The 18635-nt window shown below is 39.1% G+C and overlaps 1 protein-coding gene across 11 annotated transcripts in view; it reads right to left on the bottom strand.

Moving 5' to 3' along the window:
- LOC131425988 (otoferlin-like) overlaps positions 1–18635 on the bottom strand; it is a 158793-nt gene that overhangs the window by 13299 nt on the left and 126859 nt on the right. For 10 of the 11 annotated variants that reach the window (XM_058588350.1, XM_058588349.1, XM_058588347.1 and 7 more), the window contains 5 exons: positions 17006–17341; positions 16587–16945; positions 16326–16509; positions 16190–16252; positions 15820–15904 (listed from right to left, as the gene is read on the bottom strand). In XM_058588350.1, coding sequence (XP_058444333.1) covers positions 15820–15904; positions 16190–16252; positions 16326–16509; positions 16587–16945; positions 17006–17341 — 1027 coding nt within the window. The remainder of the gene's footprint in view (positions 1–15819; positions 15905–16189; positions 16253–16325; positions 16510–16586; positions 16946–17005; positions 17342–18635) is intronic. The other variant, XM_058588346.1, reaches the window with a different exon arrangement.

Raw genomic sequence — 18635 nt, 5'->3', positions numbered from 1 at the left:
GGCTGTCAGCGTATTGTTAGAGATGTGTGCCGTCGGTCCACTCTGTGTCGCAAAGTTTTTGCGCTAATATTGAGAATGGCACGGGCAAAATCGAACTGAATTAAAATACATACTGATTTATTCAAATTACCTGTCTGACGGCAGAATAACATAGTACTGTGATTGAAGGGCTGTCATGTGGAAATTGTCAAAGCACCAGGGAATATAAACATTGAATAGAGCAACAACCATAAAGAGCTTAGGCAAATGATTGTTTCTTTTTGTTTTTGTTTGATTTCGCTGTAAATAATTCACAAATTTTATTCGATATACTGTCTACAACAACAGAATATTATTCTCAACATTTGCTACTTAGCCATTGTAGACTAGCTGGCGCACCTTCTTGCTAATGTTCCTCTTTAAATTCCGTACAGACTTCTTGGCGACACTTTTTTCCAATCTTTCTCGAACTGTTGAATGGTTTCGGCTACCGAGACATGTTTTCTAAGATGTGCCTTCGTTAATGCCCAAAATTCCTCAATTGGTCGAAGTTGTGGGCAATTTGGTGGATTCATGTCTTTTGGGACGAAAGTGACATTTTTGGTAGTATACCATTCTACCGTTGATTTCGAGTAGTGGCAAGAAGTAAGATCTGCCCAGAAGACAACAGGATCCTTGTGGCTTCGAATCATGGGTAGAAGTCGTTTTCGTATACATTTCTTGATGTATATTTCGCTGTTCATTGAAGCAGTGGTGATGAAGGGGTTTCTAAATCTTACCGCAGCTACAAATTGCTTGCCAGACCATAGCTTTCTTACCAAATTTTTCGACTTCAATCGATGTCTCGGACTGGTTTAACACTTGCCCTTATCGCACCGTATAATTTTGTGGTCTCGGCAAGGATTTGTAATCGAGTTTCACGTAGGTTTCGTCATCCATGATTATGTAGTTCATATTTCCAGCAAGAATCGAATTGTACAGCTTTCGAACCCTCGGCCTGATCGATGCTTCTTGTTTCGGACTACGTTTTGGTTGTTTCTGCTTCTTATAGGTTCGAAGATTCAAACGTTCTTTAGCACGAAGAACATTTGGCTTCGAAGTGCCCACTTTTTTGGCCACATCCCGAACTGAAACCTCCTTCTTTTGCTCGAACGCCTTCAGTATACGTTTATTGAACTGAGGGTTAGCAGGACCTTTTTTCGACCGGTTTTCGGTTTATCCTCACCGCACTTCCTGATTGCATTTCGCACGGCTTTTTCACTTACTCCTTCCATTTTACATAGAGTACAACATAGTAGGCGCTGAGTTGTTTTGAGTTTTACATTTGAAAGCCAATAAACGTCACATGCAGTTGACAATGATAGCGCCATCAGGTTTTCAGCCACATGACTGATCCCGCTTGTAAGGAATTCTTGCAATCGGCGGAAGCCTGGCTGCATTCCGATTGCTGTCAAAATTGCGTCGTTCTCGTGTCTTGCTTATTCCACTATTCCTTCTTTTTTTTTGTTCGGCCTCAGTTGATTTTTATCAATCCCGCATGTTCATACAAAAAAATCTTAGGACGAGGTAAATGAGATTTAAATATGATGTTTGGTAGTGAGAAAGTAATGTTATTGGCAATAACATTTTCCATAGTAAATATACACGAAAGGCAATAATGTATTGCCCTGCATATGAACTTTTTATTGAAAAAATAAACCAATTGATAAATAGAACCGATCAAAAACGGTTCTGCCAGTCTTGTGTGGCAAGAATCCGGCAGAAACAGAGCCGTTAATAATCGCCAGACGAAATTCTTTGTCGGAAACGGTTGTTGCATTGTTGCCAGACTTTTGTCGAAATTCTGGCAGAATGCAGGCAAAAATGTCCGTCTGAGGGGGAATCTGCCCGTCGTATACAAGTGGTGCTGATTGATGTTCTATGTAAGTTGTTTTTTGAAGAAAGTCGAATCTTACGAAAGTAAACAAACCGAATTTCCCTTTCCTAGGACTAAATGCTCCGAAAAACGCACAATTTTCTTTAGAAATTTTGAAAAATTTGAATCTTCGTATATCAAAGAAGGGCGAATGTCATTTCGTTTCTTCTCGTAAGTTTTGCCCTCCGTGTTCCATGCCAACAAACAGGGTAATACCAAAGACAAATAATAAGACATAAGGGTGCCAAAAACAATTGAATTGATTGATTGCGAATTATTGTAGAGTTCTTCCGGTACCTTATAAAATGACAGAACTCTCAATTAGGCGGCGCGCAAGAAAGATTGCCTTGATATCATTTCGATTGGCACATTTTCGCAAAGCTGATTTACTGGTAGCGAAACCTGCCAATGAAAAATGGAACCAAGAAAAGGAGGATTTTTTCGGAAATTTTCATATCGGCAGTAGTGATTTTTCGTTTATTCAAAAGTAAAAAGAGATATCAGCAATAAAAAGTCCAGTCGGAGTAGAAGAAAATCGATTTCAAAGTGATTACTACTACTTTTTCAGTGTAAACTACGATTAAATATGGAAAATCTTCAGAAATGTGTGAAATTGGGTAAGGTTAGGATTTTTCGGATCAACATTTTTTAAATAGAAACCAGTGTAATGTTGATTTCTCGAGTATTAGAATGTATAGCGATCGAGTACTATTTATTTTGGATACTTTATTTGTTATTTTCAGGCATTTGAAAAATGGTATCAAACCAAGTTTAATGCTCTATTCTAAATAAACGGTAGAATTCCCACAATGAGCTAAGATCAACATTGCCACCTCAGGGTAAAAACATTTTCTTCAACTCCTACTATGATTTTTCAAATGAATTTGCCCGTTTTCATAAGAAAACGTTGAAAATATGAAGTAATTAAAAATTTTCCTACCGATTTGACAGCTCTTGCTGAAAGTATCGTCTCTAAATAAGCAGCGCCTCTACATTTCAGTTTTGCGACAATATGCCAATTGAGAGCGTACCGTGAGCAGTGCGGTAAAATTTCATTTTCAATCGAATTATATAACATGAAACTGAAATTTATGGCCACTGACTGTCAGCTTATCCCTTCTAATTCATTTGACTTTTGTTGCCATTTTCAAGTGAAGCTACCAGAATTCATCGTCAGTTGAATAATCGTACCTAGTCATTTGAAGTTTTGCTTGCTCAGTTTTAAGTGCCAAGTGTAGTCTAGCTGCTTCATTGCCTTCGCTCTTGGAAGTGAACAAGTTCGAATGATTTGAAGTATAAATGAAGTAAACATGAAAACTGAAGGAGAAAACAATTAATTTTTGTGTATTCTGTAATTGATATTTCAGCTATCTGGTTTGCCTTTCATCTATTATCTTGAACCGATTCGAATGTTTACATGAACCTCATTTGAAGGCCGCTCTCACACTATTGAAAGAGAGTTTTTGTTACTTCAAGAGATCAACTGACGGTGGTTAAAATGAGCTTCGATTGGACGAGAAACGAGTGATGAACTGAATGCTACCCGTTCGGTACGTCAGCGAACGTTGTGTGTGTCAGAGTGTGAAGTTTACTGCAGTAGAGAGCAGGGCTTGCAAATTGCAACACATTCGTATGTCAGGTAGTATTCACAGCTCAACCCAAGCAAGAAGAGCTGCTTCGTTCGTTCATTAGTTCATGAATATGCCCGCTTGCTGAGACCTATGCTTCATGAGGTAAGCATTTGATGAATGGCTCTCATGTAGATGCCTATGACGAAACTAGATTCATAACTTTTAGTTCCGATGAATAATAAATTAAAGAACATTGCTTTTAGTGTTTCTAGGATATATACACAGTGTAAACTGCCAAGAAACAAATTGATCGTTTTGAAAATGGGCTCAAATGCAAATGTCTGCTATAAAATGTTTAAAGTATGTTTGATCAAATTTGGTCTTGGAATGCGAACATTATGTTAAAAATGACTTCTGTAAACCTACACTTCAAAAATAAACCGTAAACATTGCCTATATGACTTTGCTTCGCGTCTTGTAGCACGCCGTGAAGCAAGGTCTTTTTTCTCGTACAATACTAACGAGAGCGAACCCTTCATTTCATTACATTGTCATGGATTGCTTAGTTCATGTGTTAACTGAGACTGAGAGCACAGACAATTTACTTGACATGGGGAATTGGTCTGCTCAGTAGCATATACTCTCACGCATCCAGTTTCTCTCTAATATAGGTCTCTCATTCAGCTATGTCAAGCAAAGTGTTCACAGCAGATGTTTTGTGTTGCTTCGTTCGTTTGAGAATTCACAATACAAGCCCTGGTAGAGAGATCGTCAATGTGTTCCACATGCAGTTTCAATTGAAATTTTACTGCACTGATCGTGAGTGAAAACAAACAAACGTTAACGTTGTCGCTTATGGTAACAAATTGTTTATTTTTGTGGAGAGGGGAGCTCTGCATGTTGGGAAAAAACTGTAGAAAATCTTCTACTTTTCTTTTTGTCGTGAATACGACTTACTTTACTATGGGGCGCCTTTTCAAAATTAGCCATATGGAAGAATGGGCAGAACTTAATCGTGAATATCTCGACTTGTATTAATGGTAGCAACATAATTCTTTCACCATTTCAACAAAAATATGATCAGGAATTCAGGATAATATTTTGAACAGAGTGCGATAACCACAAACAACTCAAAGTTTTCTTAAAATTTGAAAACAACGCGGAAAACACCTTACTTTTGCTTGGGTTTTTCGCGCAAGGACGACGATTTTGAGGTAGTCAGGCACATATCTTCAACTGAATGCGTATAAAAGGGGAACCGTGGTCGAAAATCGATCATTTCTTTTCGTGCGTTCGATGGAACCAGACGTCGTGGGAGTGGAATCATCAACCAGCAGCGACGGACCAAATTGAGTTCCTAAATTTGGTCCTTGTGAATGCTAGAACCGAATCCCTACAGCATATTAATAATTTCTTTCAATAAATTATGCAAATCCGAAATGAAATAATCGACAATAAAATTCTGTATGCGGCTATTTTTATAGCCGTTAGGACCGCCCATTAGTGAAAAAGCTACAAACGAAATCACATAAAAGGAAATCTCTTAACAAAAATTCAATCAGTTTGGATTCAATCGCCACTGCGAGCAGATGTGTTTTGTGTCGTCTGCACGCTTTCGACAAGAGCGATTACGTCACAGCTGCCAGTCATTAGCAGTGGGAAAAAAACAACGGTGGAGAGCATTGCACAATATCAGCCGTTCTAATGGCTCTAAAAGTTTTCTAAAGAACTATTAGGATTTGTTGTTCGCAAATCGTAGGGAAATATCCTCAGTTTACTGCAAATCAAGAACAGTTTGCTTAGATTTGTGCACTTTTCGCTGTGTGAAATTCACAGTAATCGAGATCAAGTGAAGCCTTTTTTTGCGAAAAATGTTCCAGAGTTTAATGTCGTAGGGAATTACGCAATTTGACTCTTCTGAATGCTGGAAACGAATCCCTACAGCATATTGAAAGTTTCTTTCAATAAAATATGCAAATCCGAAATGAAATAATCGACATTAAAATTCTGTATGCGGCTATTTTTATAGCCGTTAGGACCGCCCATTAGTGAAAAAGCTACAAACGAAATCAGGTAGAAACAAGCCTCTCAACAAAACTTGAATCAGTTTGGATTCAATCGCCACTGCGAGCAGATGTGTTTTGTGTCGTCTGCACGCTTTCGACAAGAGCGATTACGTCACAGCTGCCAGTCATTAGCATTGGGAAAAAAACAACGGTGGAGAGCATTGCACAATATCAGCCGTTCTAATGGCTCTAAAAGTTTTCTAAAGAACTATTAGGATTTGTTGTTTGCAAATCGTAGGGAAATATCCTCAGTTTACTGCAAATCAAGAATAGTTTGCTTAGATTTGTGCACTTTTCGCTGTGTGAAATTCACAGTAATCGAGATCAAGTGAAGCTTTCTTTGTTTTTGCGAAAAATGTGAAAAAGGGAAATGCGTGCATAATTCATACAATTGATATTCGCAAGTGTTAAGGAACATGTCAGTTGTTTTCGTATTCACGACATCCAGTTATGTCTCTGACATTACCCACCCGCCTTTTTTCCTTCAATTTTAAAAGGAAACCGAATTGGAAACAATTGGTATTAAAGTATTATATCACGCCTTTTTTTTTAGAACGGCCAATAAGCCAATCACATTCACTTTGAAGAGTAATTTCGAATTACTCGGCACTCGCTGAGAGTAAGTCATAATAGTAAATGGCAGAGAAAAGTTTTCTCTTTCGTGTGGTGTTAAATTTAATACTCTATCTTTCATAGCTCGCTTGCAATTTCTTTCGAAAGTGGAAGTTGACAGGTGGCTTATTGGCCGTTCTCAAAAAAAGACGTGATATATTTAAATATCTGCTATACGTATTGTAGTTATATCGACTTTCTTTGCAGAACACTATTATGAACAATGCGCTTATTCTCATTCGTTAACGTTTATTCAAATTTGCCGTTTAATTATTATTTCAATTATTATTATAATTTGTCGTTATTTTAGATGGTTTCCGAACATTTCACTACTGGAAATAATAAATGAGATGATAAAATTACACGCAGATTTGCCTTAATCACGAAAACTATTCACGGATATACACGTAAAGTGGAAAAATTTACATATCTTTCAAAGATATATCTATAATTCATCACCTTACTTGACATTATACTACAATTTCTAAATAGGAATTGAAACCAAACTTGAAACATTCATCGATGATTTTCTCCAATTGCAGTTAGTGTAAGTTTCGGCCTCCTTTGAAAAACAGTTGATGTACAGGGTGATTTTTTAAGAGCTTGAGAACTTTTTTAAACAATAAAACGCATAAAATTTGCAAAATCTCATCGGTTCTTTATTTTAAACGTTAGATTGGTACATGACATTTACTTTTTGAAGATAATTTCATTTAAATGTTGACCGCGGCTGCGTCTTAGGTGGTCCATTCGGAAAGTCCAATTTTGGGCAACTTTTTCGAGCATTTCGGCCGGAATAGCCCGAATTTCTTCGGAAATGTTGTCTTCCAAAGCTGGAATAGTTACTGGCTTATTTCTGTAGACTTTAGACTTGACGTAGCCCCACAAAAAATAGTCTAAAGGCGTCAAATCGCATGATCTTGGTGGCCAACTTACCGGTCCATTTCTTGAGATGAATTGTTCTCCGAAGTTTTCCCTAAAAATGGCCATAGAATCGCGAGCTGTGTGGCATGTAGCGCCATCTTGTTGAAACCACATGTCAACCAAGTTCAGTTCTTCCATTTTTGGCAACAAAAAGTTTGTTAGCATCGAACGATAGCGATCGCCATTCACTGTAACGTTGCGTCCAACAGCATCTTTGAAAAAATACGGTCCAATGATTCCACCAGCGTACAAACCACACCAAACAGTGCATTTTTCGGGATGCATGGGCAGTTCTTGAACGGCTTCTGGTTGCTCTTCACTCCAAATGCGGCAATTTTGCTTATTTACGTAGCCATTCAACCAGAAATGAGCCTCATCGCTGAACAAAATTTGTCGATAAAAAAGCGGATTTTCCGAATGGACCACCTAAGACGCAGCCGCGGTCAACATTTAAATGAAATTATCTTCAAAAAGTAAATGTCATGTACCAATCTAACGTTTAAAATAAAGAACCGATGAGATTTTGCAAATTTTATGCGTTTTATTGTTTAAAAAAGTTCTCAAGCTCTTAAAAAATCACCCTGTAGTAGTTTTGGAAAAAAAATAAAAGAGTTGAGTTGTCAAAAATTGTTCTCACTTCAAAGGCCTGTACGGCAAACGAAGGAACCGAATTTGTTTCATTTTTTTCGTAGCCATATTATTAGGTTTTGAAGCTGTCGAGTGACATAACGAGACCGAGCTAACCAAAGGGCGTCAGCTTCACAATTTGTCGTTGTGATTCAATTAATGTTCAACACGCGGAATCATTTTTGTATATTTACTTTTCTTTACGTTTCGTCTTAGACTCGTCAGTGCAGAGCAGTTCAAATTGAACTGCTTATTGCAAACTTAAACAGTTCAACTTGAACCGCTAAGCAGACGTAAAGTTAATGCTATTTGCAAAACACTTATATATTTGGTACCGAAGTACCACGTCTTTGTATATGATAATAGAAAGCTCTTATTATTTCATCTAGATAATTGGCATTTTTTGTATTGCTTGTAAGATCCTATTTTCATTACCTCCATTAGATTAGATCCACTGTTTGACAGGGCCCGAATTTATTGATTGCGAGCATAAAAAGTTGGGCCGGATTTGAACTGAAAAGATTAGCGATTAAACGAGCTGTGAACCATTCCATGACGAGATATTAATCTGATTTTACAACAACGAACAACAAAAAAAAGAGCATACTAACGTCGGATGAGATTATAAATATAGTCAATAAACACAGTAAACAACGATAGCTATTTACATAGGACTGAGGGGAATGATGCAACATGTCACATATAAAAATATCCCGGGAAGAAGAGTTATATATTTTGTATGCTTAACCATTAGCATTCACATTGGTAATAGGCATTGGCGGCTCCGGGGGACGAAGATGAGATCTTATTGTCGAGCGTAGAGCTTGCGTCAGTTGCACTGGCATTATTAAATTTAATTATCAACCACAAAAACAACGTGCTTAAAGGAGCACTATGATCGAGAAGCGATTTGAACCGATAAGGCGTTTCCGGCGCAGTCGTGAGAGCTATTAATTTTCCATCAATTCTCGCATCCCATGTGCATCAATAAGCGCTAATTCAAATAGCAAAGGAAGCTTAAGTTGGGTCGAGACGCCAGGTAATCTGGTGCCGATGGCAATAGTAAAATTAATTAGCAAAGACCATGACGAAATGCGAAGGGACAAACATAAACAATTGCCCGAAAAGGAACGTTAAATGAATATCGTCAAATCAGCTCTCGGAAGGTTGCGGTAATAAAATAATTTAATACGTAATTCCCGAAAGGACTGCAATAAAAGAAGGAAAGGTAGTCTGGCGACGGTCATGTTTGAGTCTGGTAGAAATATGAATTGATTACCCGTGCTGACAAGGACCAACAAGTTTTGAAAGCGTCGGTACGTGATAGGGAATAGAGAAGGATAGCGCGAAATGCAAGCGCAACACTGAAAACCAAATTCTATGTAGTAGTGAGGTAGATAGGAATTGTTTACCCGTGCTGACGAACGGTAACGTCAGCATCTAAGGAGAAAGGGAGATAGTAATAAATGTTGCACTGCATGTCGTGCAACATCTTTAATATTTTACCATAAGATTCATGTATATATAGTTTAAGGAAATTAAAAAATAAATCAGTCATCAGTTACCAGAGAAAACAGTGTGTTGCAGTTCTTTGTTGTTTTTGAAAGAAACCCCCCAGAAGGACGTCGACCAGCCACCCAGACGGACGTCGCCACCAGGAAGCCAGCACATCAAATCCAAGGAATTCTCGAACAAGAGAATTGGATAAGTATCCTCAAATTAATTAAATAAACCTTGTTCTCCCTCCCTAGGTACAGTCCGCTGGAGAACCGTAGCCAGCATAAAAGCGTACTTCCGCTCTTATGCCCTACTTGTTTCTTCCCGGATATCCGAAAAATTCTAAATTCAAAGCATAAGCGAAATTAGAAGAAATTTGCGCTGAAATTAACGTCACTGACTAGAATTATTACTAGTCAGCCTGACATTTTGGTGGCTCCAGAGAGGAGCGTATCGCAAATTCTTTTAACTTGCTTAAGCTTTATCAAAAGACTCTGGAATAGTTGCTTTAAACTATTTTGGAGAATATTTGTTGAAAAAAAAAAAAAAAAATATTATTATCATTGCCATTAGCAGTAGATAATTTGAGTTGCGGGAACTTCTAAATAGATTAACATAGCAATTCTCTGTACTAAAATGGAGTTTGTGGCTAATCCAAATGGACATTGTCGCCTTTGCACGAAGAAAGATCGTGCAATGGTCGAAATGATAACTTGCGATGAGTGCGATAGGTGGTTCCATTTATCTTGTGTGAATCTTGATAAACGGCCACCAAGACCAGAGGACTGGTACTGTATGAAATGCCAGCAGCGTAAAAAAGAATACGCTGCAATGACGAAGGACTTGGAAGTGACAAATATGGCACTCCAAGCAAAAAATGGCAGCAGCAGGGCAATTATTGAGCTGATGAGAATACACGAGAGGACCATGTTATCCCTCGTGACTTCCATTCAGAATACGAGCATGAAAGAAGACGCAATGTCAGTAAATTCAGGAAACTCGATTGAATGGAAAAGTTATTATGAAACCTTGCCTAAGATTATCGGTAATGCCAGAGGAATGGAGCAGCAACCAAAGCTGCACCGATATGATATGCTGCAGCCAAGTACGACTGGTGGAACAACTGGAATTACAATAACCACTGGCTCAGAAAAGAACACAAGCGATTCTGAAGAGTTAGAGTGTGATAGTAATGAAAATGATTTTGTCGGATTCGATGAGGACGTCGCTGGTAGAGAGAACGGAATGTTAAGTTCTCCAAGATCCTCAAGTTCGATTTCCGATTTCACAAATTCTGAAAAAGTCCAAGAACTGGAAGCAAATCTTTGGTCGTCTACGGAAGCATATGGGGAAAATGTGGTTGCCTCGGTGAGAAGTGTCACATTAGGATCTTCCGACGAACAGAACAAAATGAAATCTGTTGTTGGTATGGCACCAGCACCTGGGAATGCATTTGACAACAACGCTAAAGTATTAGCTATGTCTACGATGGTGACTAAGAGAAAAGTCACCGCTCCTGTCAATGCTCTCGATGAAGCCTTCAGTGTACCCTTTGAATATGAATGGAAAAGGGAATTGGTTTATTATGCCAAGTTGGATGGCAATAGTAAAGATACAAATAATTATATCATCATGCCACTACACGGGGGGTTAACGTCGGATAATTTTACGTTTAAGAAAGATTCCGTGGGTGGATCATCAGATGAAAAAATTATACGAAGTGCCAAATCATATGGATTAACGCCTCGACGTTCTCTGAACTCCTTACCTATACCAGAACCACTACCAGGCAACAATTTGGGTAAACTGCTCAAAGAAACAAGTTCACCGCCATGTGTGTCGTTGGTATGTGCATCCGTAAGTCGATCAGGTACAACTCCTTCATTGCGCTCGAATTCGCAAACCCCTCCTGAATCAAGAGAAATAAGGACTGGTTCCCAAGCTACCTTTGTGTGTCGAATGAGGAACCAGGTAGCGAACCACCTCCGACTGTGGAAAAATGTTCGATTGAAGAATTCGCTCGTTAATGATTGGACTGAATTGGAAGATATTTTCAAAAAAAAAAAAACGGCACAAAGTATTCAAACATCAAATTTATAGATGTCAGGGCATTCTCTGTTTGGAGAAAAGTATGCAGAGACTAATATTTTGAATGGAAAATATCAATTTTATTACTTCCAAACATAACTTGGATCCTGCTTGGACGATGAAAGACAAAAAAAAAAGGTTAATGTTCAAAATTGCTGAAATAGAATAATTTTAAAAGGAAATAAAAATCATGTTAAGGTAAGACATTCATTATTTAGAAGAAAGAAGGATAAATTATATCCCTTTGTTGACACCAAGATTAGAGTCATGATAGCTCTTCTCTCACGTGTAGGGACTGTTGTAAACGCGTTTCCATTTTAGTATAATGGAATGAATTATTTTGGACCTTTCTATGTTTAAAAGATATAAATGTCAAAAAGGGGAGTTATTTTCACTTGTTCAGTTACACGTGGAATACACTTCGAAATGGCAGAAAATTTGAGTACCGATGCCTTTTTCGTATGCTTTAGGAATTTTCAGTGTCGCAGAGGTAAAGTAACTCAGCTTTACAGCGACAACGGAACTAATTTCGTTGGAGCCGAAAGAGAGTTGAAACGCCTCCTACAAGAACTCGACACAAGAATGAGACAAGGAGAAGCAGCAAAGTTAGAAATTTCATGGGTGTTTAACCCTCCAGCGGCTCCACATTTTGGAGGCGTATGGGAGAGGTTAATAGGAATAGTAAAGAAGGCGCTTGGTGTCATGATAGACGATATGTCTAAAAGGACACCTACGAGTGAAGTGCTGCGATCAGCCTTTATTCAAGCGGAGTGGTTCGTTAATTCACGTCCTTTGATACATAGAGCTTTAAAGGATGTGAATGATGAGCTATTAACCCCCTTCCATGCGATTTTAGGAAGGCCGGGACAATATGCACCACCCTTCGAGATTGATCCAAAACCTTACGATAAGAACTCGCAGGCAAGGATTCAACACGCCATGAAGGTATTTTGGGATAAATGGAAGAAAGAGTATCTTCCAACACTTATCACCAGAGAGAAATGGACTGGAGATGTCAAACCAATTAAGACTGATGATATAGTCTTAATGGTAGATAATGAAGAACCACCTGGACGGTGGTTGAAAGGACGTGTTGTCAAATTAATCATTTCTGATGATGGCGTAGCTAGACAAGCTGAAGTTATCACCGGAAAAGGTACTTTTAGGCGCGCAGTTGCTAAACTCGCGATATTGGACGTCGAGAGGAAGGATTTAACTCCTGAGCCGACGCAAAGTAAACAAGAATCAGAGCATGTAATAATGCACGTATCTGAAACTGAATCCGCTGATCCTAAGTTTGAAGATCACCGGATTGAAATGAAACGAGAAATTAACAATATTTCTCAATCGGGTAAAAAGAAAAGACCAGTTATTCGTTTTTCTCCTCGTTCTGTACTTGCAGCTATGTTAACTACAGCAGCAGTTCTCAGCACGGCGAATTCCTTATTAGTAACACCGGTCGAGCAAGATGGGGTATTTCTCGACCACATAGGAACTACCTTTATGAAACGGGGCATATGGCGGACGAATATAAATACGTCGATATCGCCGAATGAAGACCGGGAATTGATCGAAGGCATAAGATGCAATATGTCAGCAACAAGGAAGCGCATGACCAAGGACATAAAAAAATGAAAATATGAATAGAATTTTGAGCGTCTTCGACAAATTATGCTCGGATGCAATTTCCGAAATTGATTATGAGCGAACAAGATCTCGACGCTCAAAAGGGATATTTGGATTCTTGTGGAGCTTCCTATTCGGTGAAAATGACATCGAAACTGAACTAAAAGCAATAAGAATGCACGACAATGAAAAAATACATCAGTTATCTGAGTCGTTAGTTCAGTTAAATGGAAAGACCACTGAGATGGGAAATACCTTAAACGATCAATTCTACGATCTGATGAAGGAAACAAACCACCTGAAGCAAAAGTACGCCCTAGGTGAAACGGAGTACTTGGAAAGTCGTTTGATCGAGATAATCATGCTTTCTCGAGAGACTATTGACGCAGTGCTTCACAAGTACAAAAGGATGAGATCATATCCACTTTCGACGGAAGAACTTACCGCAACGTTCGACAACATCTCGTCAACATTGCCAGCAGGACTAACAGTTCTTCGACAATCCTCATTGGTAAAATATGAAACGCAGCAGATCAATGGGACTATCGTAATCGCAATGTACACTGTAGTTGTCAGCAAAACAGTGTACGAAATGTTTCGAATTATTCCTGTACCTCATATGGAAAATCATGCCATCATTGATATAGGAAAACCACGCATACTGATTGACCATAACGGGGAATATTTCTACCCAACTACGGAACCAGTACGGATGAACCAAACTCATTTTATCGTGGAACCTAGCCCGGTTCATAAGGAGCTTGACTGCGTATCTGGATTAGTGGCACACAAACTTTCGAAAAGCCGCTGTAATATTACGCACCTATCGCCACCATACGCCGAGATGATTTCACTCACGGATGAGAACCAGGTGCTTTACTTCGCCAGCGACACAACTAGTATTATAATTCACTGCAAGAATTCTATTATAGCGCCACCATACAAGGTGGCTGTAGTTAAATTAGATTTCGATTGTAAAATCCAAAATAATAAGAGTGTTATATATGGATTCGTGAATAGGGAAGAAAGGCGGACAAACTTATTCTTTAAAGAAAGAATTCAGATTAATTTCAATTTAGAGAAGAATGAAACGGCATTAGCAGAATTAAATAAGCCTGCGAATCCATTTGACAACAAAATTTTCACTATAACGACGGATGATTATAAGGAACAAGATGTAGGTGAACCCATATTTGAATATGTAATAATGGGTGTAGGATTGATAGGTATTATGTACGTGGTAATAGTTATCTATTTACGTATTAAAAAATGTAATACAACACGAAATTCCAGAAGACCGGCGGAGTGTTTGTTTCCACTTCCGCGAGATACGGCTGAAAGTTCGTTATAAAATAAGGTCTTTGCAATTATTTATAGGAATAATAAACTTAACAGAGAGGACGAACGCAATTTTTATCATTAATTCATGATCATTCATTCATGACAATCGCTCGATTATCAAATAGGGTAAACCTTCTAGAAGATTTACGGGGCCGGGAATGTCGAGCGTAGAGCTTGCGTCAGTTGCACTGGCATTATTAAATTTAATTATCAACCACAAAAACAACGTGCTTAAAGGAGCACTATGATCGAGAAGCGATTTGAACCGATAAGGCGTTTCCGGCGCAGTCGTGAGAGCTATTAATTTTCCATCAATTCTCGCATCCCATGTGCATCAATAAGCGCTAATTCAAATAGCAAAGGAAGCTTAAGTTGGGTCGAGACGCCAGGTAATCTGGTGCCGATGGCAATAGTAAAATTAATTAGCAAAGACCATGACGAAATGCGAAGGGACAAACATAAACAATTGCCCGAAAAGGAACGTTAAATGAATATCGTCAAATCAGCTCTCGGAAGGTTGCGGTAATAAAATAATTTAATACGTAATTCCCGAAAGGACTGCAATAAAAGAAGGAAAGGTAGTCTGGCGACGGTCATGTTTGAGTCTGGTAGAAATATGAATTGATTACCCGTGCTGACAAGGACCAACAAGTTTTGAAAGCGTCGGTACGTGATAGGGAATAGAGAAGGATAGCGCGAAATGCAAGCGCAACACTGAAAACCAAATTCTATGTAGTAGTGAGGTAGATAGGAATTGTTTACCCGTGCTGACGAACGGTAACGTCAGCATCTAAGGAGAAAGGGAGATAGTAATAAATGTTGCACTGCATGTCGTGCAACATCTTTAATATTTTACCATAAGATTCATGTATATATAGTTTAAGGAAATTAAAAAATAAATCAGTCATCAGTTACCAGAGAAAACGGTCGTTCGCATTCATCACTAGAAAGAAAATTCCCGGACGAGCCCCCACCAGAAGAAGTCATCCTCCCCTAGAAGGAAGCATCATCGCCCAGGAAGTAATTCTCTCTAAGAAGAGAATTGTATAAGTATAATTTACTTCAACAAATATTTCTTCCTTTCCCTTCGCAGGTACAGTCCGCTGGAGAACCGTAGCCAGCATAAAAGCGTACTTCCGCTCTTATGCCCTACTTGCTTCTCCCCGGATATCCGAAAACTTTAATCGTAAAGTCTTAAGGCAAATTAAAAAGAATTTGCGACAGGGAACAGTCAGTCGCTCTGACGGCTGACACTTATAAAATTAAGAATCTTATGTTTATTACCTTCGAAAGCAGTCACAGCTGCGTAAACAGTGTAATTTTGAATGGTGTTGAAAGTCGAATTTCGAAAATTTCAAAAAGAATCAAATAAAATATTCCACCCTGAAGCCGCCTATGGTTCCTTTTGTTGAACAAAAACAAAAAACGAGCGAAAGGTTGTTAAGATAGCAATAGCAGTTAACGGCAATTTGCATGACAGCCATGAACAGGAACATATTTTTTCATCGACTAAATTATATATTCGTATAGACATAGACACCGAGTCTAGTGGTGGAAAATGGTTTCAAAATACCCGGAGCGTCGTACACCGTTTTCAGGTCGATTTTGAACGATCCGACCACCGTTCCGGAGCGCATAAATTTGCGTGAGTGTATCACCTGCGGTAGGTTTTTGTTCGTCGTGGCGAATGGAAGAAAGGAAACGAAACCATTTTGATGTGTTACTGCGGATTTGATTGAGTGTGTTTTTTTTTTCTCTATGGGATGGGAAGGATGCATGCACGGTGCATATGGGGTTCCGAATGGACACGGGATTAATCGAATATTACCAAATATTAGCTTCAAGCCAATCGATTAGGCAGAGAATTACACTTTTTTGTTCGGTTAGTAATGTGTGAAAGTTTCAACATTTTTCAATCGGTAGAAACGTGCTGCAATACTTACAGATAGTGTTATGATCTTGTCAAACAGCATCACCGGTGGCATGTGGAAATCGAACACAAAATACTGTTTGAAAAAAAAGAGAAGAAAAAGAAAATTGAATTATCATTTAGCGAACAACCACGCATATCGGACCCACCTCGTTGTAGTAGGGACAGTTGGTGCTTTCTTTGACACTGGTGTACTTTTTTTGGTCGCCTACTTGGATGCACACCACGGGATCCATGTTCAACCCTGGTAGCTGCCTTGCTTCGATGATCGTCACGCACACTTGGAAGTCCTGTGACTTGAGGTGGTCGTTGCATTTGGCTAGGTTTTTGATCCTATGGAAAAGAGTGCGAATGGATAAGTTTGGTAGCGATCTCACTATTTCGAAGAGTGGCACTAAGGCCGCGATTACTTTTTCAATTTCTCGTTATTGGTGTTGTCTTCCCCGTCGCTTGACTGTACACTGCCCGTTTGCGAGAGGTTTTCGTAGCCCGGTTGAGTGGTTCCTCCGGCGGTACTGGGACTGGTTACAGCCGGCGACGGATCGTTCGTATGAGTGCGATTACTCTGCGCTCCAGAGCTGACTGGACCTATTAAGGCATCCTCGGAATCCGTTATCAACGATCGTCCCTCGTCTTCGGTGCTGCTATCACCGCGACTTTCTTTCGACGGATGTCGAGAGCGGCCAAGCTTCATAAAATTCCGAACCGTCCTCAGTGTGACCTTTTTCTCCGCAATCGATCGCACCGGTTTCGAAGATGACTCATTGTCCTGATGGAACAGAATATCTTCGGATAATGAGACTGAATGTTTGACAAATCGAAAACTTACCGAGGAAGCTCGATCGTATTTGGCCGGTGGTTGGCTTTTCTCATGCAGCGACGTCGATCCGGAGGACATGACCCGTTTCAGAATGTTCGACTTGCTACTACTTCCCTGGTCGGGTCCAGCTCCGGCACCGGAAAGGGAACTCCTACCGGCTGTGCTTTCTCCTTTCATACTTTTCTCCAGGTTGGCGATGTTCTTCTCGATGTCTAGCAACATCTGCTGATCGTCGTCGATACTGTTGGATCGCTGCTGGTTCAGACTTTTCACCACGTGGGACGATTCGAAGTTACCTGCTTCGTCGTCGGGACTCTGATAGCACACATCGAAACTGACGAATGCCTTGAAGTATGCAGGATAGGAAATAAATAGATATTTGTTTTCTAAGTTAAGGGCGACTTAAAACACAGTCTGACTCGATGCCAGCTCCCATTCATGATTAAATTTTGGATGTAGACGATTCGTAATTAAATTATAGACCAAACTTAAAATGTTTGACAATGACACAAGCAGAGATGCCAGGTGAAAATTTCAAATATCTGCAGGCAGGGTTGCAGAAGTCTGTATATCTGAAAAAAAAATCTGCAGTCAGCACGTATGTCTTGCAGGCAGCAATTTCTCTATAAAGTATGACACGGAGGCAGAACTGACTTTGCGAGCAAAAAAAAAAGGTCGCGGCAATTTCAAAAGTTTGTAAATTTGGACGAAAGTCTGCGAAAACCTCGATTTTCAAAAGTCTGCAAATGTCTGCTAAAGCAGCACTATACACGAAATCTGCAGATTTACAGACAAATCTGCACATCTGGCATCTCTGGACACAAGACACGATTCACGGGTGATCTGTCAAAAACAGTGCTGCCAAAAAGATACCAGCATAAAAATCACCCTTTATTAAAAATCTCACGTCAGTGAGCAAGACACTTTGCAAGCGTATGAGTAATGTCAACAATGTGTGCGTAAAAACAAATTCCTGTGCTTCATTTTCTAATTTTAATCAATAAATCTTCCATTTGGTTGAAAAATAAACCAATCAGTTCATTCTGCTTAAAATTGCAATTCAAGAAAAGCGAAAGTCTTATGCCGTTTTTCATTGAGAAACACTGGTGGCGTGGATTGCTCTGGTTTTGCACTTTCAAGCAGAAATGCAACATTCTGACGGTGTTTCATTGCCATTTCTGCTCGAAAGTGCAAAACCAGAGCAATCCACGCCACCAGTGTTTATCAATGAAAAACGCCATTAGTCTCCGTTTTTCTGAAAACTGCTCGAGAAAAATTATTTCAGTTTCAGTTTACCTCCACTAAAACATTTGATTAGCAACAAACACAGTCCTATATGGATTTTCTCTTGCAGAAATTATTGCAATATAAAGATTTACGTACCTTATATAAGTAATCCCGCAAAATAGAAACCTCTAATTTAACAAGCGAAAGGCAAAGGATATGGAATGTTGTCGTAAAACTATTTATTTTTCCGGAAAGCTGCTTTTGTAACAGACAAAATTTAGTTCTGTTTATTTTGTGTAGCGCAATCGAATACAAATCTCGGTTGATTTTCCAGAAGGCCGTAAGAGCAAGTGACAGTTTCTCTTTGTTCACTCTCTCTTTCGATTATTGTGATGTGATCTAAAAAGATTTT

This window comes from Malaya genurostris, chromosome 1, assembly GCF_030247185.1.
Source record: "Malaya genurostris strain Urasoe2022 chromosome 1, Malgen_1.1, whole genome shotgun sequence".
Classification (NCBI taxonomy): domain Eukaryota; kingdom Metazoa; phylum Arthropoda; class Insecta; order Diptera; family Culicidae; genus Malaya; species Malaya genurostris.
Note: the sequence above shows the minus strand (reverse complement) of the source record. Positions and strands in the feature narration are given on the sequence as shown.